At 43.9% G+C, this 27,374-nt stretch overlaps 2 protein-coding genes across 4 annotated transcripts in view; one reads left to right on the forward strand and one right to left on the reverse strand.

Moving 5' to 3' along the window:
• Positions 1–2,050, forward strand: part of JARID2 (jumonji and AT-rich interaction domain containing 2) — a 242,643-nt gene extending 240,593 nt beyond the window's left edge. For 2 of the 3 annotated variants that reach the window (XM_024764233.1, XM_024764213.1), the window contains one exon: positions 89–2,050. In XM_024764233.1, coding sequence (XP_024620001.1) covers positions 89–250 — 162 coding nt within the window. In that variant the 3' untranslated portion in view covers positions 251–2,050. The remainder of the gene's footprint in view (positions 1–88) is intronic. The other variant, XR_003005824.1, reaches the window with a different exon arrangement.
• A 616-nt stretch (positions 2,051–2,666) lies between these two features.
• The window catches only part of DTNBP1 (dystrobrevin binding protein 1), a 105,836-nt gene continuing 81,128 nt past the window's right edge, over positions 2,667–27,374 (reverse strand). The window contains exons 7-9 of the mRNA XM_024764246.1: positions 12,048–12,203; positions 4,374–4,517; positions 2,667–3,050 (exon numbers count right to left, since the gene is read on the reverse strand). Coding sequence (XP_024620014.1) covers positions 2,839–3,050; positions 4,374–4,517; positions 12,048–12,203 — 512 coding nt within the window. The 3' untranslated portion in view covers positions 2,667–2,838. The remainder of the gene's footprint in view (positions 3,051–4,373; positions 4,518–12,047; positions 12,204–27,374) is intronic.

Here is a 27,374-nt window from a genome sequence, read left to right on the forward strand (position 1 = left end):
ACGTGGTTTGATGAAGGTGACTCCCTGGGGGGTCCTGGCGACGCTCTTCCGTTGGCTAATCCTGTGTCTTCCTTTCAACCCGAAACAGGAACAAATTATCAGCCTGGTCAATCAGATCTGTGGCAAGGTATCTGGTAAAAACGGCAGCATTGAGAACTGTCTCGGTAAACCCACACCAAAAAGAGGGCCCCGCAAGAGAGCGACGGTGGACGTGCCGCCCTCCCGGCTCGCCGCTGCCTCCTCCTCGTGAAGACGCCAGCACCCTGGGCTGGGGATAGATATTTTTCTGTAATTATTATATTCTAGTTTGGAGTACTGGCTGTAGGATACAAGCTGTCTTTGCACTAGCTCTGAAGAAGATTTTCTTCTGGTTTTAGAGAACTAATTTTGTTTTAGCATTAAACTGTTGAACTTTTTTTGTACTTAGAATACCTAGATACTGCAGTCAGATTTTTGAAACTGCCGTATATTCACTGTTTTAAAACCCTTGAGGGGCTGTTATTAATTTGTATCGCCCCTTGTGGCTGACAAAAGCCTTTTTTGTTTGATTTTTGTTTGTGGTTTTTTTTTGTTGTTTTTTTGTTTTTTGTTTTTTTTTGTAATTGTTGGGGGAAAAAAAGGCTTTTTTAACCCAGTTTTGAAGAGGGTAAAGTTTGGAGAACAAATTTTAAAACCATCAGTAATGTGAGCAGATTTTTTTCTAGAGAGGAAAAGGGATAGGAGACACACACACACACACACACACACACACACACAAAACTTGAAAGAAATGGCTTTACTTTGGCTGTCTTTTCTTCTGTCGTGCGCAGGACGAGTTTGTTAAAACCGGAGAATCCCCATTTTGTTTCTTTGGGTGGTTATGGCAGCTGAAGGTGGACGTTGTTTCCTAACCATAGGCAAAATGAGGAGGTCGGAGTGACTAGGTTCTCTTTACCAGCACATCACTATGCATCTGCTTAAGGAAAAAAAGGAAAGAGAAGAAAAAGACTGCCTGCCTTGGAGGGGGTCACGTGAGGGAAACCCGTGCCTGATTTCATTAGGAAATCCATTCTGTTATTTTTTGGTGCTGTTGGCTACTTTATCAAAAAACCCTTCAATAGCATCCTTAAAAAAAAAAAAGGAAAAAAGTGATCGAAGCCGTTAAGTGCTTCTTTGTCATGGATGTGCAATCTTCCTAACATTCCGTCTTCGTCGCAACAGCTTGTTGTTTTACGCCTTCACAGGTCAGCATTAATCTTTCTTTTTAAACTCAGTTCTGTTGGCGATCACATCTAGAGCCACTAGGAGGTCTGCCGTTCTTTTTGAATGTGAAAATGTATCTGCGCTCATCTGGTCTGTTTTTTCTCTTCATGTTGTAACAAAAAGAAAAAAAAAAAAATCCCGTCCCTTTTGTACATACGCCTGTAAATTGTTTTAAATACTTGAGCCTTTTTCTGGGTGGGGGAGGGGAGGGGTGAGAAGACGAGATGAAGAAAAGCCTTACACTTCAGTTTCTTCATCGGTTGGATTGGATGCTTACAGGGTTTTTCTTGTAACATTTATAAGTGCTGCTTACATCACTGAACAACAACAACAAAAATAATAATGGAGTAGCTGTTGCCCTTCTCCGGCTGTGTGTACAGTATGTGTGGAATAAAAAAGGGAAACTTTTCACAAGCTGTTCTTTGTTTCATAATTGGATGCACCAACCCCGCAGCTGCCCGTGTTGCACTGAGCTCGCCGGTGGGGCTGTCTTGTCAGGAGCGTCCTGTGACACTTTGTCGGTTGTCGTTGGCAGAAGACTGAACTGTGTTGGAATATTTAACAATGACATGAGCAGAGTCGTGTTTTCCAATGTGCTTGTCTGGGTCTCGTGGCCTTGCTGTGTGCTCTTGCCCTCTGTCTGGACAGTGAGCTTCTGCCTCCGGCTTACGGTCTGACGTTTAATTTATTAGCGCTGCTCTGCACCCCTCCCCCGGGAGGGAAGACTTCCTGTTGTTTATTGCCAGTTTTTTGTTTACTTTTCAGGTTTGTACTACAAGGTTTAATAATAAAAACAAAGTTTTTTGGACACTTGTTTGTCTTGTGGAAGAGAGTGAATGAAATGAGGTGTTTTCTGATAAACGGGCTGAGGGGGTCTGTCCCACTGGCCAGGGAGTAGAGTGAACACTGAATCTTAATCTCACTTTCCCTCTGCTGGTAGTTACCTGGATGGCCTCTGAACAAAAACCAAACGGCTGCTGTTTGCCTCTCATTTTCTGTGGGGCCCCTGGACACCAGCAGGCAGCGTGGCCACGAGGGTGCAGGGCCACAGCCGCCCCTCCTCGCGCCAGCCTGCCCCTCGTCTGCGGGCTGTGAGCGAGCAGGGAGAGGGGAAAACACGTCCCTGGGGGAGCGGGGTCCCGCCAGGAGCGATGGCCTGTGGGCTTGGCTTCGGTTTCTCTCTCTTCCTCGGGGCCCGGGTGTGTGCTCTATTAAGGTAGGCCGTGCTTGTTGGACTTCATAATTTTTGTAATGACCAGATGAAAACCCAAACTTGGTTAGAGCCGAGAGGAAGCACAGCTTCCTGCCTGTAAAGGGCTTCGCCGTTCAGTGCCGAGCCGGCGTGGACACCGACTTTCCTGCCTAGCCCGCACGGTGAGGCCTGCAGAACGCGCGTGTTTAGCAGCCCTTCTGTACAAACTGGCTGTGTTTGCGGTCCTCAAACTTTATTGTAGCTGTTGTTTCAGTCAGTTTCTCACATGTCATTGGCAACTGCGTAAAAATCGAGAGCCTCCCTAAATCCACCTGCCTTCCCCGCGGGCCTCTGGGCACAGCTGTGTCGTCCTCTGAAGGTGGCCAGAGCGCGGACACCCGGGTTTAGGAGTCACTGTCGTCAGTGTGTAAGGTGGCAAGGGCGGTGTCCACCTCGACTCCCTCCTCGTCAGACTGGACCACGGGGGACTCCCCCACTTCGCTGGGGTCCTGGGCAGTTGGGTCAGTGCAGGGTGCAGATGAGGACAGCCGGGTGGCTCGGGAGGCATTTGGAACCTGAAGAGTAACTTCGTCCTGACCGGGGCTCACTTCAGGCCCTGCAAAATAAAGCAGAGGCGAGCCTGTCCTAAAAGTGCTGCATCTGAGAACTGCCCCTGAAGATGGTCATTTGAACTTGCATAGAATATAAAGCGGGTGGGAGTTCTCTGTTCCTGTGACATGCAGGCTGCAGAACCAGGCCCCACGGCAGTGCAGGAACTGCCCCCAGAAAATGCTGAGCTAGGTGACGCCCGAGGCAGCCCAGGGCCCCGAGCTGACCCTTCTGCCACCTGTGACACATGGAAAGATCCCGAACCCTTTCCAGCATCCAGTAAAGCACTGTGCTCAAGGCCAAACCGTGAACACTGCATTTCTTTGAGGAACATTCCTGGTAACCTTGATAATCTAGATTTACCTCTTTATATCCTTTGAAATAATGCAAAGAAATGGACGTTAGGAGAAAACCCTTGTGGATCCTCTTCAAGGAATCAAAACCATACGCAAGTGATGGAGTCTCTTCCTGACCCAGGGAAGGGGCCAGCCTTCTCGGCGGGACAAGGGCCTCCCTCCCCGGGACGGCACTGCTCACGCAGTTCCCGGGAAGGGGAGACGACAGACGGAGCTGCTTTGTGGAGACCTTAGAGACACACGTGGACAGGAAGCCCCGGGCCTCAATTGTGAGGATGGTAGCCCATGGAGTGGGGCCACCAGCGAAGGGGCAGGCGCTGCTGAAGGGCTGGCCTTTCCCTCTTTTGTACGTGGCAGAAACTTAAACGCGTTCTCTGTAATGGCGTCTGCGAAGACCACCCACCCAGAAGGAATGGTCCGAAATTTAAAATAAATTGAGTCCAGGTATAGGGCCAAAGCCTCAGTAAGTACACATCGAATGAACATGGAATTTCGGAAAGGCATTAAATGGAGGTAACATGCCCACAGGGTTGCGACTAATTTTTAAAATACAAGCTGAGTGCTGAACACAAACCTTGGCCTTGACCACAGCAGAGATCAAATACCTGCCGAATGGGGGAGGGGAAGCCACACAGGAGAGCTCCCACCTCCCCCAAATTCTAGTGCTTAGCCACAAAAACCACACTCAAATTAACTTGCGAGCCAGAGGAGAAAGAACACACAATTTAAGAAAGCTCCCTGTTCACTGAAGGTGTCTGGGTAAAGCCCTGAGAGTCGCTGAGAAATTCACAACCACAACAGCCAGTGTTTCATCTGTCCACTTCTGTGAGGCCAGACTGTGCGTGGAATGGGTTAGTGGGGCAAGAAGATCTGCGCACGCCTTGTGCAACCGAACCGCCCTGTATCGGTTCTCCACGTGCAGGGAAGTCATGGAACTAGGTGTGACTCAGTGTGTGCAGACTTGTCACCCCTACCTGGGACAGGGGACAGCACAGTGCTCCCCTCGCCACCGGAGTTCAGGAAGACGTCCAGGGCCTCCTGGTCAGAGATGTCCACCAGGTCCATTTGCTCCAGCAGGTCCACATTCACTTCCATGGATGACATGCTGCCCATGGGCTCTGGGGAGACCAGCACAGGAAGAGGTTAGACCATCTGTCATTTAATAACACTTTAAAAGGTGAGCTTCCACTGTGTTAGGCTAAGAGCACATTGTGTTTTCTAGGTGTAAGATATCTCCCGCTACTCCAGACTTTTAAAATAGACTTTGGAGCAGTGTATTATTGACATGTCCCAGTTTGGTACTTTAAGTCCATCCTGGCTTAACCTTGGTTACTATTACCTCTTACACCTGCCACAGCAGTTTTCCTTTTCACCCCCAGCCCTCCTGCTGCAGGTGCCGAAGGTAACCCTTTCTGCATCAGACAATTCTTGGCTTCGGAGGTGGGCGCTGACTCAGAGAGGCTGACATTCCTGCCAGACACCTCTGGCTGTGGTTGCCCCCAGCTTTACTACAATTCCATTTGAAGTCTTCTCTGCCCTTGTGACATTTCTCTACCTCTTCATCTTAACAGCAAAGTTTGAGCATCTGCAAGCCGGCGAGTTGCAACCAAGAGCTCCCTGCAGTGAAAGCACAGACTAGAAAGAGAATCAGCCCACTGTGGAGAACAGTATGGAGGGTCCTGAAACTACAAATAGAGCTACCATACGACCCAGCAGTCCCACTACTGGGCATACCCTGAGAAAACCATCATTTAGAAAGAGTCACGTACCACAATGTTCATTGCAGCTCTATTTACAGTAGCCCGGAGATGGAAGCAACCTAAGTGCCCATCATCAGATGAATGGATAAAGAAGATGTGGCACATATATACAATGGAATATTACTCAGCTATAAAAAGAAACGAAATTGAGCTACTTGTAATGAGGTGGATGGACCTAGAGTCTGTCATACAGAGTGAAAAGTAAGTCAGAAAGAGAAAGACAAATACCGTATGCTAACACATATATATGGAATTTAAGGGGAAAAAATGTCATGAAGAACCTAGGGGTAAGACAGGAATAAAGACACAGACCTACTAGAGAATGGACTTGAGGATATGGGGAGGGGGAAGGGTGAGCTGTGACAAAGCGAGAGACAGACATGGACATATATACACTACCAAACGTAAGGTAGATAGCTAGTGGGAAGCAGCCGCATAGCACAGGGAGATCAGCTCGGTGCTTTGTGACCGCCTGGAGGGGTGGGATAGGGAGGGTGGGAGGGAGGGAGATGCAAGAGGGAAGACATATGGGAACATATGTATAACTGACTCATTTTGTTACAAAGCAGAAACTAACACCATTGTAAAGCAATTACACTCCAATAAAGATGTTAAAAAAAAAAAAATCAGCCCACCAGCAGAAAGACACTATAGGACTAGAAGTCTGAGCCTGGGCACAGTGAGGGGTGCCTCTAGGGTCTGGCATTCATATTTAAACTGCCTCTGTGGTCCAGAAACTACAAGCCAGGTAACTCAAATCATCCCAGGCATGACGCTGCCTGTCACAAGCAAATAGAAATTTCTGGATGTGGACACATCCTTAACCCAGGGTCTCAAAGGCACATAAACTCAACACAAAATCCAATCCAATCCGGAATTTACAGTACACATGTCACTATGAGTGAGGGCCAGCAGAAACAAAGACTATTAGCATCTTTTCCCGAGAATTCAAAGTGGCTTTAAATATTTTAAAGAAAGAAAAGATTGAATCAAACAATGAACAAGGTGTCAAAAATCAGGTCAGGCATTTGAAAAAAAGCCAAATAACTTCCAAATAGGAAAAATCACTGAAATTTAGAACTTCGGGCACAAGTTAAAGAGGTGAGAGCCAATAGTGAACGAAATAAGTGGGAAGTATGAAAGAGCTTAAGAGAAATGGAAAATGCAAAAGTTTACATATTGGCAGTTGCAGAATGAGAATGGAGACTCTAGGGACCAGCAGTATTCGCTGAGGCTGATTATCGTCCAGATTTGCTGAAGGATCAGACACGCAGGGTTTAGGAACAAAATATATTCCAGCAAGACAGATGAAAGAGACCCTCACCTAATCCACTGCGGCGAAATGATGACCATCAAAGAGAAAGAGCAGATTAGGAAAGATCAGGAAATAATTAGACCTACAGCTCAGCAACCGGAGTCAGAAGACAGTGGAATAATAAATTCAAAGAGGTGAAGTAAATATCTCTTAAGATCAAGTGTGAGATACAAGTCCCCCCTACGCCTGCTCTCAGCGAGGGTCGGACCACAGGAGGAGGGAAGAGGGCATGGGTCCCGGGAGGGAGGCCGAAGTGCACGGAAGAGACATGTAAGTCTGTGAGTATATATAAAACTCTGAGTAAAATAATCATAATAGTATCAAATTCGGGGAATTTACTCCAGCTGAATTGGAAAGACTGGACGATAATGACAGGAGAGGCGGCTTGACGAGAGCCAGATCCCTTTTGTGTCTGGCAGGAAGGTGGGAATCTGATCGTCTCTGGGCACAAGAAATCATGAAGGCTTAGCACTACAGCAAGTAAAGCTTGTTGCAGTTGAGACAACATCGCACTCAAGGTGGCAACATCCAAGGCAGAGGAGCCGGGTGACATGTGCCATCACTGTCACCCTAGGCCATGCAGGAATCACGGCCACTTCACAGGGGACACCGGGGCGGTGTTGCCCCGGGGCTCCTGCAAGGCTGACCCGTCAGGGGGACATGAGTGCACAGGGGTCAAGGTCGTGCCTCTGGGGGCTGCGCTCCTGTCGGGGAGAAGGTGGGGAAAACGCGGGTTTTCTTTGTGACTGTGGAGTCCTTCGTGGTGTTTCAGCCTGGCTTTAACTTCAGTTTTGAAAGGAGCAGAGTCTCCCGTTTTTTCTGTCTATGCCATTCTCTTAAAGAGGGGAGAAAAATAATTGGACCAAAAGCATAGGGAACACTTGCAGGAAAATAGCACCAAATAAGATGGTAACGAAGCCAGTTTTATAATACGTGTCAAATTTGGTTCCTTTACATTTGCTGCGATCAGTGCCTGCCAGGCTTCATTACTGTCATCTGATTTGGTGCTTTCTATTTTCCTGGAAATATTTCCTGTAAGTGATAAAATCTAGTTATTCTGTTTGTAAGAGACATTCCTAAAATATAAGAACAGGAACATTAAAAAAAATTTAAGGAAAAATGGGAAGTGGGCAAACAACTAATTAACTTGAAGAAAGCTGACATGGCTATATAAATATCCAAAAAAATAGACTTGAAGGGGAAACAAAAGCATTATTGGGGTAAAATACAGCACTTAGTGGCTTTTTTTTTTTTTATGGAGGTTTATCCACACTACAGCATGTATCAGTAGTTTGTTCCTTTTCTTTTAAATTAAGTAATTCTATTTATTTTTGGCTGCATCGGGTCTTCGCTGCCATGCGCGGGCTTTCTCTAGTTGCAGCGAGCAGGGGCTACTCTTCGTGTGGTGCGCAGGCTTCTCACTGCAGTGGCTTCTCTTGTTGCGGAGCACGGGCTGTAGGCGCACGGGCTCAGTGGTTGTGACCTGCGGGCTCTAGAGCACAGGCTCAGTAGTTGTCGCGCACGGGCTTAGTTGCTCCGCGGCATGTGGGACCTTCTCGGACCAGGGCTCGAACCCATGTCCCCTGCATTGGCAGGCGGATTCTTAACCACTGCACCACTAGGGAAGCCCCCACTTAGTGATTTTTTTAATGGTTCAATTCACTAGGAAGGTAATTCAGAATTTCTATGTGACTATATATTTTGTGGTTGTTTTTATAAAGCAAAATACAGGAGAATCACAAGGAAAATGGTAACAAGTCCATAATCATGGGGGAAATGAAGATCTAATGTACCTCTTTGATGATGAAGCAATCCAAAATTGAGTATTAACAGGAAACATCTGAACAAGCCAATTTAGAAGCCTTTTGAAACAGACACTCACAGACCCCCCCCCCCAATCACAACAAAGAGAACTCTCCAGACGTTGCCATGGGTCCCCGAGGGGACAAAGTTGCCCCTGGTTGAGAACCACTATTTAATGAAGAATTAAAATTAAGATAGTAAGGTTTGGCTCAAGGCCAGACAAACAGAAGACTGGAATAGAAAAGAAAGCCTAGAAAAGACTCAGTTGTCCTGAAACTGACAGAAGACCATGTGAGCAGGGGAGAGAACACTGGTGCTGAGATAGACCGTTACTGCTGTGAAGAATTAAAGTCAGATCCTTACCTCACAATGCACACAAAAACAAACTGGTCGTGGATTTAGGGCCCAAATATATAAAATGGAAAACATAGAAACTTTTAGAATAAAACACAGCAGAGTATCCTTATAACTTGGAGGGAAGGACTGCCTAAACAAGACACAAGTACAAACCATAAGTAAGAAAATAAAGTGGGCAAAGCTTAAAAATAAACACATTCAGCAAAGGCCACACTAGAATAGAGAAGCCACAGATTGAGAGAAGGTATCTGCACCAGACATCATCAGAAAAGGCCGATACGACGAGTGTAAGACTCTAAAGGAAGACAACCAACCAGTAGAAAAACGGACAATCAAGGAACTGCAGATTAAAGCCAAAATAAAGTATCATTTCATACATCTAAATTTGTGAAAAATTTTAACTGACACTACCAAGTGTTGACAAAGCTGTGGAGTGAGTAGAGCACGCACATACAGCTTCTGGGAGACTGTAAGCTGTGACAGAATCCAGTACAATTAGATATGCTTGTCCTATGACTGTCCTCGTTCTGTGCCCTAAAGAAGTGGTTCTCAAGATGTGGACCCCAGACCAGCAGCCTCGGCATCACCTGGGAACTTGTGGGAAATGCACATTCTTGGGCCCTACCCCAGACCTACGGGGTTTATCACTAGCCCAAACATCCTCCTGCCCTCCCCAGGCACTGGGACACCCAGGGGCTGAGTCAGAGTGTCTGAGGGCACAGGGGGCGCCCCTGGCCACACAAGATTTGACAACTACCAGCCCAGCAGAGATGCCAGGAACCCAAGGTCTAACAGTGGGAACACACAGGTACAGACAGGACATCTTCAAGGCGAGGGATGTGGTCACAACTAACTACACACTGTCAGGATACCCAGGTGCTTAGCGACAAAGTGAAAGCAATAGATATTTTTCTGAGAAAATGGGAGTCTTGTCAGGTGGAAGAGAAAACCTGCATCAGGGTCTTACAAAATACCTCATCACGTCCTAATGGCACTTGGAGCTGCTGGGCATGCGTGGGCCCCAGGTCCCCATTGCTCCAATCCCAGTGGGCACAGATGTCCCTTCACCCTTAGATCATTTTCTGGATAAAACTTTCCATGCCTTTGTCTTAACTAAAAAATGATGCTTTGGAAAGAGAGAAAAATTCAGACTGCTATTTCGGATTTAGTGGAATGAGTGTAAAATACCAGGTTCACTGTAGAGATTCTTATTTTGATTGATTCTTCTAAATGAAAGAATGTTCATCCTTGGAGAGGAATGTGCTGTAAGGAAGGGATGTGTGACTCCCAGGCTGGGAAGTCTAAGGGATGGCCCTGGACAGCCTTGTGTGGAGAGGCCTGTTTGTTATCTGTGAACATCTTTTCTGCTCCAGCTGAAGCAGGAAGCTGAAAAGCCTAAGGCCTCCAATTTTCTTCCTCAGTGCTTTCAAAACCACACATATTGGCAATGTATGTGTGGCCCTCTCTTTTACCTTGAAAAAAAAAAAGCTCAACAGTTTTTTGAAACTTGAAGGACATTTTTTTAGGTGCTTGAAACCATGAAAATTCAATTCCTTAATACTTAATTGCTATCTGTTCAACACGTCTTGACTGAGCCCTTCCTTCTCTTTGCCCACAAAGACCTGACAGTAACAGCCCATCCCTGTCTCAGTGTGCTCACAGCCAACAAAGAGGGACTTCTGAAGCTGCAGCTTCTGCTGTGTCCTCATCCCCTGAGGATGGGCTCTCCTAAGAGGCACTTTCATATTCTCTTTGCCTCTGCTGAGCACTTAGCAGGTGCTCAGGAAATGTCTGCTGAACTAAACTGAACAAGCATTAGCGTCTCTACTGCTCTTTTCTTCACTGTCCCACCTCCCCATGCCCTCTCGGCATAATGTCTCACTGTGCTCAGATCTGTGGGTCAGATTTGCCAGGGTGTGTGTGTTATGGACTAAATGTTTGGGTGCCCCCCCACCTGCCCAAATTCCTATGGTGAAGCCCTAACCCCAGTGTGATGGTTTCTGGAGGTGGGCCTTTGGGAGGTGATTATTCTAGAGGTCATGAGGGTGGGGCCCTGAGGATGGGGTTAGTGCTGTCCTAGGAAGAGGCACCAGAGATGCTCTCCCTGTCAAGTGAGGACCAGCTGCAGACCTCTCGGAACCAAATCAGCCAGCACCTTGACCACAGACTTCCAGCCTCCAGCCCTGTTGTGTATAAGCTACCAGTCTGTGTTGTTTTGTTGTAGTAGCCCAAGCAGACTAGGGTGGTGTCCTTCTCAGCTGCTGCCCACAACATGACACAGATCCCTGGAGTGAACAGGGATGGCTCTCTCCATAACCAGCGCCAAACATTAAAGAAACTGAATAGCACACGTACTCTGAGGGAACATGCAGTCTGACTTTCCCAGATGAAGACAGACTCTCCATCAGTGGGACACACAGAGGGCGAGCTGACTGGAGATGAAGCAGTTGAACAAATCTGTACCATCCCCTCACTTCAAGAAGCACTGTCAGCGCATCCGTCAGTCATTCTAAGTCACGCCTATTAGTCCGTTTTCTCTACATTCTTTTCCTTCCTCATTCTTTGATTTCTTTAACCTCTCCTTGGGGAGCACATAGAGAAGGAAGGAACAGAGGGAGGGTAACAGATAAATTGGGAGCAGCTTCCATGAGGGGCAGGGTATGGAGAGCAAAGGCCAGGGCCAGGCAAAAGAGGAAGAATGAGCACAGAGGTTTGGGAGGAGCAGGGGCTTCCAGGAGGATGGAGGGCAGGTAAGCGGGGAAGCCCAGGATGCCTGTACACACTGCCCACTGCTCCTGCGCTGGCCAGAGAGGAAACGTCAGCTGCCCGCCCAGACCACTCCTCCACAGGCACCAGGTCCTGGGAAGGAGAGGCTGGTGAAGGGGCCTGGAATCCAACTCCTGTGCCCCTCAGCGTGTCCTTGGGAACCATCAGATGCATCTAGATGTACATCACAGCACGACTTACAGAGGCAAAGAATCTTAAGTGTCCAGCTAGGAAACTGTTAGGATATGTCCTGACCATGAAGATGCCGCTTTTAAAACATACCCTTTCAAAGGATTTTTAATAATGTAGGGGAAAGATCCCCATACACCATGAAGGAAAGTTAGATACAAAGCCAGATATGTGTACAGTCTATATAAATAGGCACAAGAGAGAATCCCCCTAAAACAGTAACAGGGATTAGGGATTCTGTGCTACAGAATTATGGCCAATGTTTGTTTTGTCTTTTTAATGTTTTAAAAAAATGTATTCCATGTTTTCTAAATATCTTCAACAAAAGCCTAGAACTACAAGAAGAGGCAACGGCAAGACAAAGACGGCAGGACGCATCCCCTTTGAGCCTCTGTCCCAGCCCCGCTCTGGAGGCAGCACCCTAGCCACACACAGCGCGGGGCCCGCTCCTGACTTGCCTCGCCTCTCTGCTGTCTGCAGGTAGCCCGTGGAGAGGTACTGCTCCATGTCCTGCTGGAAGGCTTCCTCAAAGAACTTCTGCCGCTCCCTCAGCTTCATTTGCTGGGTTTGCTCCATGTCCAGGACCTTCTGGGCGTGCTCCGCATCGAGTTCAGCTAAGGACACAGAATAATTGGGGTCAGGCAGGGTTTGGAAAAGGACTGAGACCGGAATGGGTATAAATACCGACTCACGGGTTCACATCTGGCCCCCTGACTGCAGCACAACAGGTGGAGAGCCGGGGCTCCTGGAGGACCGTGACCACCGTCCACCTTAACCTCACCCAGCCCGGCCTCAGGAGGCACTCAGTAAACGCTGGTTGCGGAGCCAGCACGTGGCCACCGGAGTCTGTGAGAAGAGCGCCTGGTCGTGGCTTTGCTGTCCGTGAACCAGCCACTTGGCTGAGTCAGTTAACCTTGCTGAGCCACATACTGTATTTGGGATAGACATGTTACCCCAGGACTGACGTGAAACATAAGAACTTTACATTCCGGCGAGGGCTGCGTCAGTCACGCCAGGAAGAGCTGTAATACGATGAGCCTGAGCCTCGGCGCCAGCAGGAAGCCTGAATTCACCTTCCCAGGTGGCCCACTGGCGGCTCTCCCTTCCCCAGGCTGCACGGGGAAGACAGGTGATGCAAGCACTATTCATCCTGTACACGGGCCGAGGGTCGGTTCTGAATCTGCTTCTAACTCTCCAGTCCTTTGTTCTTCACGGGGTGCGGTGGGCAGGATTCGAAGACAGCCCCCAGGAACTCTGCCCCCAGATGCACAGCCCAGAGGACCCCAGGACTCGTGATTAGGGTACTCTCTGTGGCACAGCTGACTTTATGAGAGAGAGGTCGTCTGGGTGGGCCTGGACTTTTCCAGGAGAAGAGATGTGAGCACAGAAGGGGTCTGACATGGCTTTGAAGATGGAGAGGCCTAACAAGGACTGAAGGTGTGTCCAGGAGCTGAAAGCCACCCCAGGCTGACTGCCCAGCCTGAAAATGGAGACCTCAGTCCTACCACCACAAGGAGCCAGGACTCTACCAACAACCTGAACGAGCTTGGAAAACAGATTCCTTGCAGCCTGGTCAACCCCTGATTCCAGGCTGTGAGACCCTGAGCAGAGAACCCCATCACAGGTTAGAACAGCCATCACCAAAAAGCCAAGAGATAACAAGTGTTGGTGAGGATGTAGAGGAAAGGGAGCCCTCATGCGCTGTTGGTGGGACTGTAAACTGGTGCAGCCACCATGGAAAACAGCATGAAGGTTCCTCAAACAATTAAAAATAGAACGAACATATGATCCATTAATTCCACTTCTGGATATTTATCTAAAGGAAATGAAAACAGGACATCAAAAAGAAATCTGCACTCCCGTGCTCACTGCAGCATCGTTCACAATAGCCAACATACGGAAACAGTTTAAGTGTCTGTCAGTATCTGAATGGATAAAGAAGATGTGGTACATATACACAAAGGAATATTATTCAGCCATGAGAAAGAAGGAAATCCTGCTGTGAGAGAACACAGGTGTGCCTTGAGGACATTATACTATGTGAGATAAGTCAGACACAGACATATACTGTATGATCTCACTTATACATGGAACCTAAAAACGTTGAACTCATAACAGAAACAGCAGAGTGGTGGTTACTGGGGGAGAGCGGGTGGAGGAGCTGGGGAGATGCTGGTCCAAGGGCGCAAACCTGCAGGTAGAAGAGGAGTATGACTGGGCCCACAGTCAGCAACATCGTATTATATTCCTCACAGTTTCTATGAGACTAGATCTTAAATGGTCCCACCACAAAAAAGACATGGTAATTATGTGACATGATGGAGGTGTGAGCGACTCCACAGTGGTCAACATGTTGTACACCTTAAACGTACACAATGCTATACGTCATCTATTAAAAATTAAATAAAAAATCTTAATAAGAAAGTCTTCATGGTGTTACCAAGTGATTTTTAACCAAAAAAAAAACCCCCAGAATTTACAATGAACAATAGTCTTGGAGGTCCCACATGATCGACTTTAGCCATTCCCTCCACAAATACTCAACACCTCGTGTCACAGCTCCCGGGTACAACATGATCCTGTATGTGTAGATCTTAAAAACTTGATAATGGAGTATATTTTTAATCCCAAATATCCCTCAATATTTAGAATATTCTGGATATTCTTCTTGTATCCTAATCTTCATATATGCAAGGAATGCTAATATTAAGCAAAGCAACACAGACGGGAAAGTAAATCATCCCGACGACGCGTAATCACATGTACAACGATGACGACGTGCAGTCTTCTCACATATGATAATCACTATGGGCATTCTCTGAATTTTCATGTCACCCTGACTTGCAGCCCCCCATCTCATATCTCTGTTTACAGGGAGATGGTCTGGAAAGAGCACAGGTTTTGGAAGCAGTCTGGGCTTGGTCCCGTCCCCTTGATGCCTTGAGATGCTTCGGGCACGTCATCCCACCTCCCTTTAGCCTGCCTCTGATTTCTGAAAGGCAGCTCTGTGTGAGCTCATCTGTATGCCCACAAGGTCCCAATTCAATTCATTGGCGGGGGGGGGGCGGGTGGCCAGAGTATCCTCTGAATCCCAGGGAACCTACAAGTCAGCTTAGCCCAGAAGTTCTGGGGAATTAAGGCAGCTCTCACCCAATGGGTGACAGAAGCCAGTGTATCAATGCCCAGGCTCCCATCCTTTGGATGGACAATTCTAGGAGCCATTCTGAACAATTGTCAGAGGTCCTGGTGGAATCGCAGCAGCGACTTCAACAATGCATCCCTTTACCGACGTTTCCTCCTTGCCCCCTCACCCCTGCTTCCCGGGATCACCTCTTACACAAACTTCCTGCAGGAAAATCCTAATCTCGGGCTCTGCTTCCCGAGAAACCCAAGCAGGGATATCTATTACCAGCTACAACTAACTGAACCTCTCTAGGTCTCAACTTCCTCCTCTGTACAAGAGTGGTGAACTTATTTCATACGGGTGTTGGCAGGAGTACATGAGGTTAACACGTGAATCACCAGGCACACAGTATTGCCAATAGCTGACAGCTAATATTAATACTAGCATTATTATTAGGAAAAGGAAATGATACGAAATATTACCATGAGGCAGGATGCGCACGACCCTGAGAATCACCCCAACTCTCAGCCCCACTCAGACACTTCAGACTGGGTCACCTATCAACGCCCTTAACAAACGTGCAAGGAACTGAGCATGTACTTTTACGAGGGAGAAAGGGAACTCAATAGGACGTCTTTTCATTTATTTCACTTCAGCCATCAACCTATCTGATCAAATGCTTCATGACTGCCAGGTACATTAGAATAAGTCAACCCTAGAATAGATTATGTACGCTTCACACACTTCAAACGAAGTTCAATTACTCTTTAAAAAAAAAAATTCCAAAATAGGAAGCTCAGAAACAAAGATCAATGCAGAAATTATCAAAGGGGTTTTCATTAAAGAATATCTTGTTTCAACTGAACTAAGATTTTCTATAGATACAGAGATATATAGTTATGCAACTTGAAAACTTTCATTCTTCTCAAGACTTCTGCTTCAGGAGTTCAATTCTCGTGTTTCTGAATTATAAGTTCTATAGATTTTGTCTTAGGTTTTTTACATTGGAATGAAATGTAATCATGTTCTAGCCCTCACAAAAGGGGGGACGCGGTTGGGTTAGGGAACTTAAAATGACTTAAAGGAAAATAAGCACTGTTTTAAGTTTTAAGACATGTTACACACTAGTTATCTGAAACATTTCCAAGCACCTTTTGTCATTTCTCACTTTTATTTGAGAGCCCCCCCCCTTACATCTCAGTGCTGACCTCTAAGCTAGAATCACAGAACTAAGTACATTAACTCTATACCAGCTGTACACTCAGGACAATGATGAAAAAAAGCACATGGCAGTTATTAAAAATAACTGTCCTGCTCAGCAGCTAAGAAGATTCACCCTCAGCTCCGTGCCGTGCCTGAGCAAGGATGCTCTGATTGTGTCGTTTGTTCTGGAATCATCGGTTCAGCTTTTGACAAGAAACTACATTTGGGAGTGGAGAAATGATGGAAGGACACTGAGGGAATATTTCAAATCTAGAAGTTTTAAGAGCATCTGACTTTGGGACAACGACTGTGGAAAAATAGAAATTATAGAACATTTTCTATAAGGAAAAATGACCCACTGTTCCCATCGAAGATGTCATTTATTATACCGGGGAAAGCCAGACAAATACAAAGATTTTAATGAACTTCAACAAATAGCCTTAAGATTAAAAAGAAAAACCAAACACACCAAAAATTTAGATAAAAGATGCTGTAGTTTTTCTATCAGGAGTCAGGAGTAATTATTTAATTCCATTATCAACCCAGATCTGTGTCTCCTTTATTTCAACTCCAGGTCATTGCTCAAGTTTTATCTGACTGCAACTTCCACTCTAGCCTCTACTATCAATTTCAATTGGATAATTTCTCAAAACAAAACAAAAAATTCCATTACCAGTGAAGATGTTATAATCAATTCTCAATTAAATGTTTTATTGGGGCATAAAGGTATATATGAGATATTAAAAAAAATCCATCAGGCTCATTTCAGGAACAGTTTCAACTTATTCCACAACTAAGCCCTTTTAACAGAGCTGATAAGTAATAAAAGACAGTGAGGTGTGAATGACTGAAAAAGCCTGGAGCTGCTGGGAAGAAAGAAACGGATGATGTGAAGAAAACCAGGACAAACCTCTCCGTAAAAGGACTTACTGAGAGTATCTTCAATCCAAAAATGTTAGAAAACAATAAAATTTAATTAAATATGAGTTATGAAAAATTCTGGTAATCTACATAATATTAAAGTTGAGAACATTTTTCATTCAAGATAAATAAGCAAGACTAAGAATTGATTTTAAATCTATCATTTAAATATTTACAATTTAGATGTTTTTATATCGAGAATACAAATTTTGTGATACTAAAATGCATATGATATGATCAAGGAAGAAATGTGAAATCTCTGTAAATTCCTAAACAAATTTCTAAATACAAGTAGGTAAACACGTACCTTCCTAAACTGTTTTTTGACAAAAATTTAACTGCCAACAGGCTGTCAAACTACATGATCACTAAATTACTACACAATTCTGTCATTGTGACAGAATTTTTAAAATAGGACCCATTATTTTTCTTATGCTTCTAATTATTTGCCATTTATTTAAAAGTTTTTTTTTTGATGCATGAACAATGCATGTACATTGTGGAAAAAATTTTAATCATAAAAAAGCACATGGACTTCCCTGGTGGCTCAGTGGTTAAGAATCCACCTGCCGATGCAGGGGACACGGGTTGGAGCCCTGGCCCAGGAAGATCCCACATGCCGTGGAGCAACTAAGCCTGTGCGCCACAGCTACTGAGCCTGTACTCAAGCCTGCGAGCCACAACTACTGAGCCCACGTGCCACAACTACTGAAGCCTGCGCGCCTAGAGCCCATGCTCCGCAACAAGAGAAGCCACCACAACGAGAAGCCCACGCACCGCAACTAAGAATAGCCCCCGCTCGCTGCAACTAGGGAAAACCCGTGCACAGCAACGAAGACCCTATGCAGCCAAAAATAAATTAAAAAAAAAAAATAGGCACAAATAGTAAGGTGAAAATCCCTCTGAAATCACCGTAAGTGGAGGAGCACAACTAACATTCTGATGTACGCTCATCAGCACCTGGTGTACATTATCTTCTCCTTGAACCATATGAAATTGCAATAGTCAGTCTTTTTTTTTCTCTTTTTGTACCACTGGAAGAGTTGCTGTTTTTTTTTTTTTTTTTTTGCAGTGTGTGGGCCTCTCACTGCTGTGGCCTCTCCCGTTGCGGAGCACAGGCTCCGGACGCGCAGGCTCAGCAGCCATGGCTCACGGGCCCAGCCGTTCCCCGGCATGTGGGACCTTCCCGGACCGGGACACGAATCCGTGTGCCCTGCATCGGCAGGCGGACTCTCAACCACTGCGCCACCAGGGAAGCCCAAGTTGCTGTTTTTTTAACTTTTTACTCTGAAATAGTTACAGGTTCATAGGATGTCGTCAAGAAATGAACAGAGCGGTCCCACACACCCATCCCGAGTCTCCCCAGTGCTAACATCCTATCCAGTTACGGTACAATATCAAAACCGAAAAAACAGACATCGGTACACTCCACAGAGCTTATTCAGATTTCCCCAGTCATGCATGCACTCGTGTGTGTGTGTGTACAGGACGGGGGAGCTCTCTCCAGGCTCATCACACACGCAGGCTTGTGTAACAACCGCAATCAGGATGTTCAACATTACTGTTACCACAAGGCTCCTCCGGTTGCCCTCTGGTAACCATCCCCTCCCCCTTCCTCCACTCTTACCCCTCCCTAAGTCCAAATCTGTGATCATGTTATTTCACAAATGCTACCTAAATGAAATCATGTGGTATGTGTATATATATATCCTTCTGAGACTGGCGTTTTTCACTTGGCATATTCTTGAGGTTCATCTTAGCTGTTGCTCATATTGATAATTTGTTTCTTTTTGTTGCCGAGTTGTGTCCACGGTGTGGAGGGACCACAGTTAGTTTGACTAGTCACCCACTGAAGGACACCTGGGTCGCTTCCAACTTTTGGATACTGTGAGTAAAGTTGCTATGAACATTTGTGTACCAGCTTCTGGATGAAAATAAATCATTTATTTGAGATAAATGCCCAAGAATGCAATTGCTGGGTCATATGGTAAGTGCATTTTTTGGTTTTGAAAGGAACTGCCAAACTCTTTTCCGGAGTGGCCCCTGTCACCAGTGTACGGGGGACCTCATTCTTCCACATCCTTCCTCACCAGCATTTGGTGAGACCTACTTAATAACTGTGATACAGAATCTGTTTCCTTCCCTCCTCCTTCTCCCCAGAGTATATGTCTGTTAGAAACAAGTTTTAACTTCCTCTTAAATATTTCCAATAATTGCTATGATTTAAATAGGAAAATATATTTAATTTTAGAAAAATTCTATACAGGAACGGAGGACTTGTTAGTGACAAAATATACAAGATTTCCTTCCATTTTTAAAACCCACCTACTCTGTATTTTTACCATTTAACAGTCACCTTTTATTTCTATCTCAAATTAATTTTCAAAATAAGGCACACTCAACCATTTTTAAAGTCTCCCCAACCTCCTGCCCCGCCTTAAAAAATGAATGCAAATTGTTTCAGGGAGGACAAAAAAAAAAAAAAGACCTTTAATTAATACTGTCCTAGAATTGTAGGTTTTAAACATTCACTTAAAACACCAACTTCTGTGCCCTATGTTTCTACAGTTTTTAAAAGTTTTCTGTCTAGCCTTCATCAACAATTAGTTTCCAAGACAGGTTTACAATTATTTTATACCATACATTATTTCTATGAGTATTTGAAAGTATTATAGAGCCCTTTCCTTAATTCCTCAGAATTGGTCTTTGGAAAAAAAAATTCTGTGCATGTTAAAGTCAAGGCATGTTTTAACAGAAAGTTAAATGGCTCTTTACAGAGCTCCTCTTCAGCCCCCTCCAACACACACGGACGCATGCACGCACACACACTTATCAAAAGGTACTTACTGCTTCTACATGCAACTAATAAAGGATACTTCTTACCTAAAATGTAGTAGTTTAGAATGATGGCAGGTTTTGCAGATAGAATAAATAACTCCTTTAGACAACAACTCATGGCAACTCCTAAGGAGACTCCACAAAGTTCATTTAGAGTAGCTACTGCAACAGCTGTTTCCTAAACCCATGTCACAGGAAACAAACACTATTCTAGTATCTAAACTTTTGGAACACTTAAAAAATTTCTATCAATTACCCTGAAGGAAATGACCACTATCTAGAGTACTAGCAAAATAGACACTGCAGAAACACGACATGTACAAGGTTTGCCCAAAGCAGTAAGACAGAAATGCTCAACTGTACCTTATCTTCTGCGGGAGGAGCCAGGCAGCTTAGGAGCCCCTGATGAGGCTGCTGGTCTCTGAGCCACACCACTCATCCCGCCACGCCTCCAGTTTCCCATCAGTTAGGAAGTGGGGGTGGGGGTGGGGTTGGATGATATCCATAAGAAAGTCACATCCAGCTCTTAGATGCTATAATTCTATTTTTACTTCCTTTTGACTGGGGCAGGAAGAGGTCTCCTGAATCCTGTCTTTTTTTTTTTTCGTAAGATAAAATGAAAATCAGATTAGCAGTAAAGGATTTAGGACCTTTTGAATTTGACAGTAACTTTTCAAGAAAATCAGATTCAACTATTAACAAAACGCTGAGGGTACGTTTGCATTTATCTTCCCGGTCATTTTACTGCTTAAAGAATGATGAGAACAAAAAGCTTAAGATTAATGGGTAAGTGAGAAGTGCACTCAAACTGTGGCCAGAGGCTTCACGAGTTATGAACCTGTTCCAACGTCATGGCGGGGGTCGGACTGGAGGGCCCGTGGCCTGAAGTGAGTCTAGGTAGCGTCACGACGGCTGTACTTCTTGCCGGGGTCGACAAAGACCTAGATGGGTAAGATGTCAGTTTAAAGGGGTGGTTCAACTCCACTGGAAAGGGCTAGTCCATGATATGTTACAAAGGATACGTTTTACAGAAACAGTATGTGAAATATCTGTGTTAGGTATCAAGTGTATGCCATGTTATCCCATTCTTTGGATGGTTTCCAATTTTTTCTTGTAAGAAAGATTTAAAAAACTCCAGGCTAGAAGCTCTGTGTTATGAATACTTAGCCCAATTTCCTAGAATTTTAAAGTCCTGACATTTTCCTTAATTTTACTTAGAGTACTGATCTACTTAACAACAAAACTTGGGGGGGAAATGGGAAGGGTTTAGATTGCTACAGGAATCCTTCCAAACTCTAAAGTTTGCTGTCGTCGTTATTGTTAGTACATTAAACACTCTGGAAAAAGAAGTACAAACCAGCTGCTTGTGTCTCAGTACGAAGATCAACTCTTACGGAGTTCATTCAAAGGGGTTATGGAGATAGCAGGCCCTTAGTGTCATCAAAATCAATTCGAGGGCTGGTGACACAGAGGTTGCTGGATCACTGGGCCCCATGCCCAGAGCTACCAATTCAGTAACTGGCAGGGTCAGAGGATTCACATTTCTACCCAATTCCAGGGTGATGCTGATGCTGTTGTCCAAGGACCAGACTTTGAGAACCACAGCTCTTAATGAACTGTTTCTGCGCATCCACTTCATTCAGATTTTTACTTTGTACAAATATTTATAGAATGGAAAAGAATAAATATAAGATGGGGAAGTTGGCACAATTCATGGAAATGACAGAAACATCCTCTCCTAAACTCTCTTTAAAATATTTACAAAATCATCTAACAAGGAAACGCTCCAGCAGCCGCCAAAACGTATAATCATAAAGAAGCAGGACTTGTAGTCATCTTTACCGACAAGAGACAAGTAACTTCAGGATCAGAAAAGCGCTGGATCCCGTTCTGTGGAATCCCTTACCAGTCCCTGGCTCATGGCCTGGGGGCTTCATACAGCAGGAGACAAAAATGTTGTGACCATCTGTTCTTTGTCCTGAACCCAGATGCAGCCAAGGGGGAGGTCCTCATCCTCGCCATTTGCAGAGACAACGTGGAGGGGTTTACATTAATGTAATCAATATAAAATTACATTTGTATTTAAAACGAATAGACAAACTCTGTCAAATAAAAATTAAGAGAAGAAAAAAATACATATACCCAGAGTTAGATATATGGCAAAGAAGGTATGCCGACGGAGGCAGAAGAGATGTGAAAATAAGTGACTGGTGATGGGGTCCTGGACTTGGCGTATTGATATATTCAGCTGAAGGAGTTTGAGGAAATGGCAGAAGCAGGAAGCTCACTCTGACCTGCCCCTTGCTCTTCTCCCCTGAAGCAGGTCCTAAGACCCTCCTGTGGAAGGTACCCTCCCTGTACCCAGAAGACAGGAGCCTCCTTATCCCCAAGACGGAGGGACACAGAGAAGAGTGCAACATGCTGGCCTGGCTAAGTCTCCTCCAGTTCACTACCCTTACCTCAGGGCCTTTGTCCTAATGACATTTCTCCACGAACATCCGCTCTTCCTCAAACCTGGCTTAAAACACTCAAGCTTAACTCTTTCTTTGGGTCTTCATTTCCTTATGAAGGCCCCCGTGTTCACGTAAAAGTTAACATTAAATAAATCTGTACACTTTTCTCCTGTTAATCTCTGTCATTTTAATTGTCAGACCTAGCCAAGGACCCTAAGAGGATCGAGGAAAACATTTTTTCCTCCCCTGTACTAACTATCATGCCCAAATACATGCTAACACATTTTGAAGCATCAATGAAATGAATAATCTGATTTAAAAATTATACATGTTATAGAAATTAACACAGGAAATGAAACTGTTAAGAATCAAAAGCTATCTAATGGATTTTTCGTAGTAATTCTGAAATCAAAACTTGATCATGTATTTTTTTAAAAGGTGGTGAGAGGTGAGGAGAAGCCTAGCCCCACCAGATATTAAAACACTTCACAAAACAACAATTTAAACATTATGGAGTGACTTCCCTGGTGGTCCAGTAGCTAAGCCTCCGCACTCCCAATGCAGGGGGCCTGGGTTCAATCCCTGGTCAGGGAACTAGATCTCACACGGATGCTGCAACTAAGAGGCTGCATGCTGCAACTAAAGATTATGCATGCCGCAACTAAAGATTCCACATGCCACAGGTAAAAAAAAAAAAAAGATTCTGCATGCTGCAACTGAAGAACCCACACGCAGCAACGAAGATCCACAGCGCAGACAAGATAAATAAATAATTTTTAAAAACCACCAACATTACGTAAAACAAAAAGAGATGGGTGGATCATTGAAGTGGAAAAATCCCTAAAAGAGATGTGATCATATGCTAAACAAATATAAACAAATCATATGCTAAACAAATATAATAAAGGATATATATATATATCAGAAACAAAGGAGAAAGTAAAGAAATTTGTAATAAGTGGCACTGTGAAAACTAATTGGCCATTTATAAAATCAATTTAGAGGCATACAGGATAAATTAAATAACTGAAAACCAAAAATGATATATGGAAAAAGAAAACCAAATTAAACCTTTAAAGTTACTAATAAGGGGTCTTACACACTATAGAAGAAATTATCAAGGATCAACAGATACTGTGTAACATGAACAGTAAACACTCTTGGATATTAAAAAAAATATAATAAAAAGGGAAACAACAGATTGAGGAAAAAGAATTGCCACAAGTAGCAAAAGATCATTATTTTTACCACAGTAAAAAAGAAAAAGAAAAAACAATCGACGCCAATAAAATTTTTCAATAGAAAAAACAGCTCACAGAAGCCAAAAATTGTTCAGTCCTATATGTTATTAAAACTGAAGTACCATTTTTGTCCAGTTACATATTGGCCAATATAAAAACAATGCTAACAAGAGTGAGGTGAGATACTTTCATTACTAGTGTTTGCATAAATTGTTAAAAAGACTCATAGCAATCTGATTTTAAAAATCTCTAACATACTTTCACCTAGTGATACCGCATCTGAAGATACACGCTAAGGACATAATCCAAAAGAATAAAAGAGCTACTACCTACCCAAAGAAGTTCATTTCTGTATTAAATGACTCGGCCACTTGATGAGCCATCATGTAGCCAACAACAAACATGGTGAAGACATAAGATATTAAGTAAAAGAAGAATAAAAGACAAATATGTGTAACTTATCACATGAAAAATGGTAAAGCACTCCTGAAAGATTAGTTTCGTTAATACAGTGAGACTGTGGATGGTTGTTGGCCCTCAATGGTGTAAATTTTTGTAATGTTATATAGCTTTAGAATTAAAAATTCAAATAAGCATAAGGTTCTATAAACACACAAAATATATTTTCATTCCCCAATAATCATAATAAATATGTATTTTGACATATCCAACTAATACTTTATTGTTTTGGGTGGTTATAAAAAAAATCCTTCTGTTAAAATGTTCAGCGTATATGGGCTTCCCTGGTGGCACAGTGGTTGGGAGTCCGCCTTCCGATGCAGGGGACACGGGTTATTCTTCTTTATTCACTTATTCTTATGTAATATCATTCACAAATTTAATTTATTCAATACATTTAATAAGCATATTTACTACATGCCTATTAACTCCTTATAGCTTATTTGTTCATGATTTAAAATAGACTACTTTATAGCAATACAGTGTTACCTGGAACTTTTACAACCAGAAATTTCCATTAATCAACATTTTTGAGCTTCATTAATATAAGCAGTTAATCACAATGATAACCTAAGACATTAAGAGATTTTAAAGACCTTTCTGAAGTATTAAAAAATTTTATAATACATTCTACTGCTTTGAAAATTGGTAATCTTGGACAGACTAAACAGCAAATAACAATGGTTTAAATGGCAAATAAAACGTTTAAACAAACTTCTCAACCTTGAAAACCTGGTATATGCTCATTATGCAGCAGAAGTAATCACATAATTAAACATGTGAGAACCTTAACCTGCTCTGGATTCCCAGCTGTTAAACAGAATCTGTTCATGGATTAAGACAGATCACACCTAGGTTTCACATCAGTATTTTCTATTCCGAAATTCTAAACTTTCACAACAAAAGAAAACAAGTTCTTCCCACTTCTAACACTTGTAAGGAAGGAATGACTTTTTTGCAAACAGAAAACTAAAGAACACAAAAACCAAAATCACTCCCTTGCTCCTAACATTTGAATTTCAGTACAAAAGTAGCGTCAGTGGAATTTTCTCAAGTAACAGTTCTCATATCTATGATAACAGTGATGTAGACTGGCTGCTATATTATAAGAAAATTTTGAGAAATCTCCAAAAACTAGACTCATGCCTGTCTAAGGAAATTTGGAGGAGGGGGCAAAAAGAGAAAGAAGACAATAAGGTCTCAGTACATCTGAAAATGAGACAATGTTCATTAAAACGAAACCAAACTTGGTGGTGGTGATTGGGCCTGGTGTTGAAGCCTACGGTTTTTTTAAGTCATGAGTAAAACATTACAGATATAGATACTAAATTTAAATTTTCATTAACTATATAAAATTTATATTTCTGTATCTTCCTCATCCAAGAACAAGCAACAATTTGACAAATGTGGGCCAATTCTGACAGCTGCCCCCTGAGATGAGTCTCACTATCAGTATGGGGAAATAAACTTAAGCTTTGGTTGCTTTCTTGAGTCACATCAAAAATAAAATGCAATCAGAGATAACACCACTTTCTATTTTATGTGTGACCCCAAAGAAGGTGTCGAAGGAATGCCATCTGCAGGTCTACAATTTGAGCACTTCTATCTGAACAAATGATATTCTTCTTTTTAAGGGGGATCTGAATCTGGAGATCCACAAGACGCAGCTGGCGTGGGCACCACGAGAGGAGGAGGTGGCGGTCCCCGGGGGGCGGCGCCCCCCCCCTGCTCCCCGGGGTCTCCGTGGCTACCTGGCCTCCTCTCCTGGAGCTAGTTTTCCTGCCCTCATTAGCTTGTGTTATCTTTCCCACCAGCCTTTTTACTCAGCTAGCTGTTGACTAAAGTCTGTGAAAAGTTTTTAGAGGACAAGATCCTTCCAGCAATTCAGAGCCAAGATGCTGTGTGTTTAGGTTTAGTATCTCCCTGAAAGGACATCTGCATTTCAAAAGGACACGGTAGAATCCAAAGGCCTTTAAAGCTCAAGGAACAAAGCTAAGAGAGGAAGTTTTTGGGCCGGGGCTCTGCCCCATGACTGGGCAAGTCACACCACCTGGAGCCAGCTCCTGTGGGCGAATCCCAAGTCCCCCTCAGGAAGTGTCCTGTCCACAGGGGAGAGAACCCCCTGGTTACACAGGCAGCTTCCCACACTCCACCAGTGGAATGCTGTGAGATCAAAATTATGTTCAGCTTAAGATCACACATTAGCATAATGATTCTCTATGCTGATAGAATAACTCAGATGTTAGATTTCTTTAGACTTTAAATATCACTGAAGAACACTCAATAATATTCAAAACAATTACCTTCGGAAACGTTTTTACTTATGCTGCCTTGATTTCAAATTAAGTAGTCCAAAAATTGCAATCTAGAACAATGGTCTCAAACCTTTTCAGGTTTAAGAGTGGGTGTACTTTTACTGACAATTTACTGAGAAAATACATGACGACAGAAATCTATTGAGTTCCGTAGCACTTTCAAAAATGACTTTGAATTTTATTCTGCACAACATTTACACACATTTGCAACAGAATACTGCATATATTTCAACGGTATTCATCACACAGAACCCATAGCTCAACATGCTTTTGGATGCGAGAGCCTCTCGCTATAAATGTCCTCATGCCACAGGCTGGAAACATTCTGCTTCTAGAAGGATCAGTGACAGTCAAATCTCAACATGCTTGAAAGCCGATCATACCACATTATTTCCAGAAAATATTTTAGAAATGGGGATTTATCCCTTTCAATTACAAGCTGCTGGAAGCTTATGAATGAGTGACTTATGAATAAATTAGTACTATGAATGTCTGCCTTGGTCCCCTCCCTCCTCCTACCATAAGTCCCTCACTGCCAGCTAACAGGGTGGGGATGAGACATGGATTCTGTGCTTCCCAGACAGGCTGGTGGTACTAGCCAGCAGGGATGGCAGGAGATGGTCCCTGAACTGCTCCCCGGGGTCTCCGTGGCTACCTGGCCTCCTCTCCTGGAGCTAGTTTTCCTGCCCTCATTAGCTTGTGTTATCTTTCCCACCAGCCTTTTTACTCAGCTAGCTGTTGACTAAAGTCTGTGAAAAGTTTTTAGAGGACAAGATCCTTCCAGCAATTCAGAGCCAAGATGCTGTGTGTTTAGGTTTAGTATCTCCCTGAAAGGACATCTGCATTTCAAAAGGACACGGTAGAATCCAAAGGCCTTTAAAGCTCAAGGAACAAAGCTAAGAGAGGAAGTTTTTGGGCCGGGGCTCTGCCCCATGACTGGGCAAGTCACACCACCTGGAGCCAGCTCCTGTGGGCGAATCCCAAGTCCCCCTCAGGAAGTGTCCTGTCCACAGGGGAGAGAACCCCCTGGTTACACAGGCAGCTTCCCACACTCCACCAGTGGGATGCTGTGAGATCAAAATTATGTTCAGCTTAAGATCACACATTAGCATAATGATTCTCTATGCTGATAGAATAACTCAGATGTTAGATTTCTTTAGACTTTAAATATCACTGAAGAACACTCAATAATATTCAAAACAATTACCTTCGGAAACGTTTTTACTTATGC

Source organism: Neophocaena asiaeorientalis, unplaced genomic scaffold (assembly GCF_003031525.2).
Source record: "Neophocaena asiaeorientalis asiaeorientalis breed wild unplaced genomic scaffold, Neophocaena_asiaeorientalis_V1.1 scaffold427, whole genome shotgun sequence".
NCBI classification, from domain to species: Eukaryota; Metazoa; Chordata; class Mammalia; order Artiodactyla; family Phocoenidae; genus Neophocaena; species Neophocaena asiaeorientalis.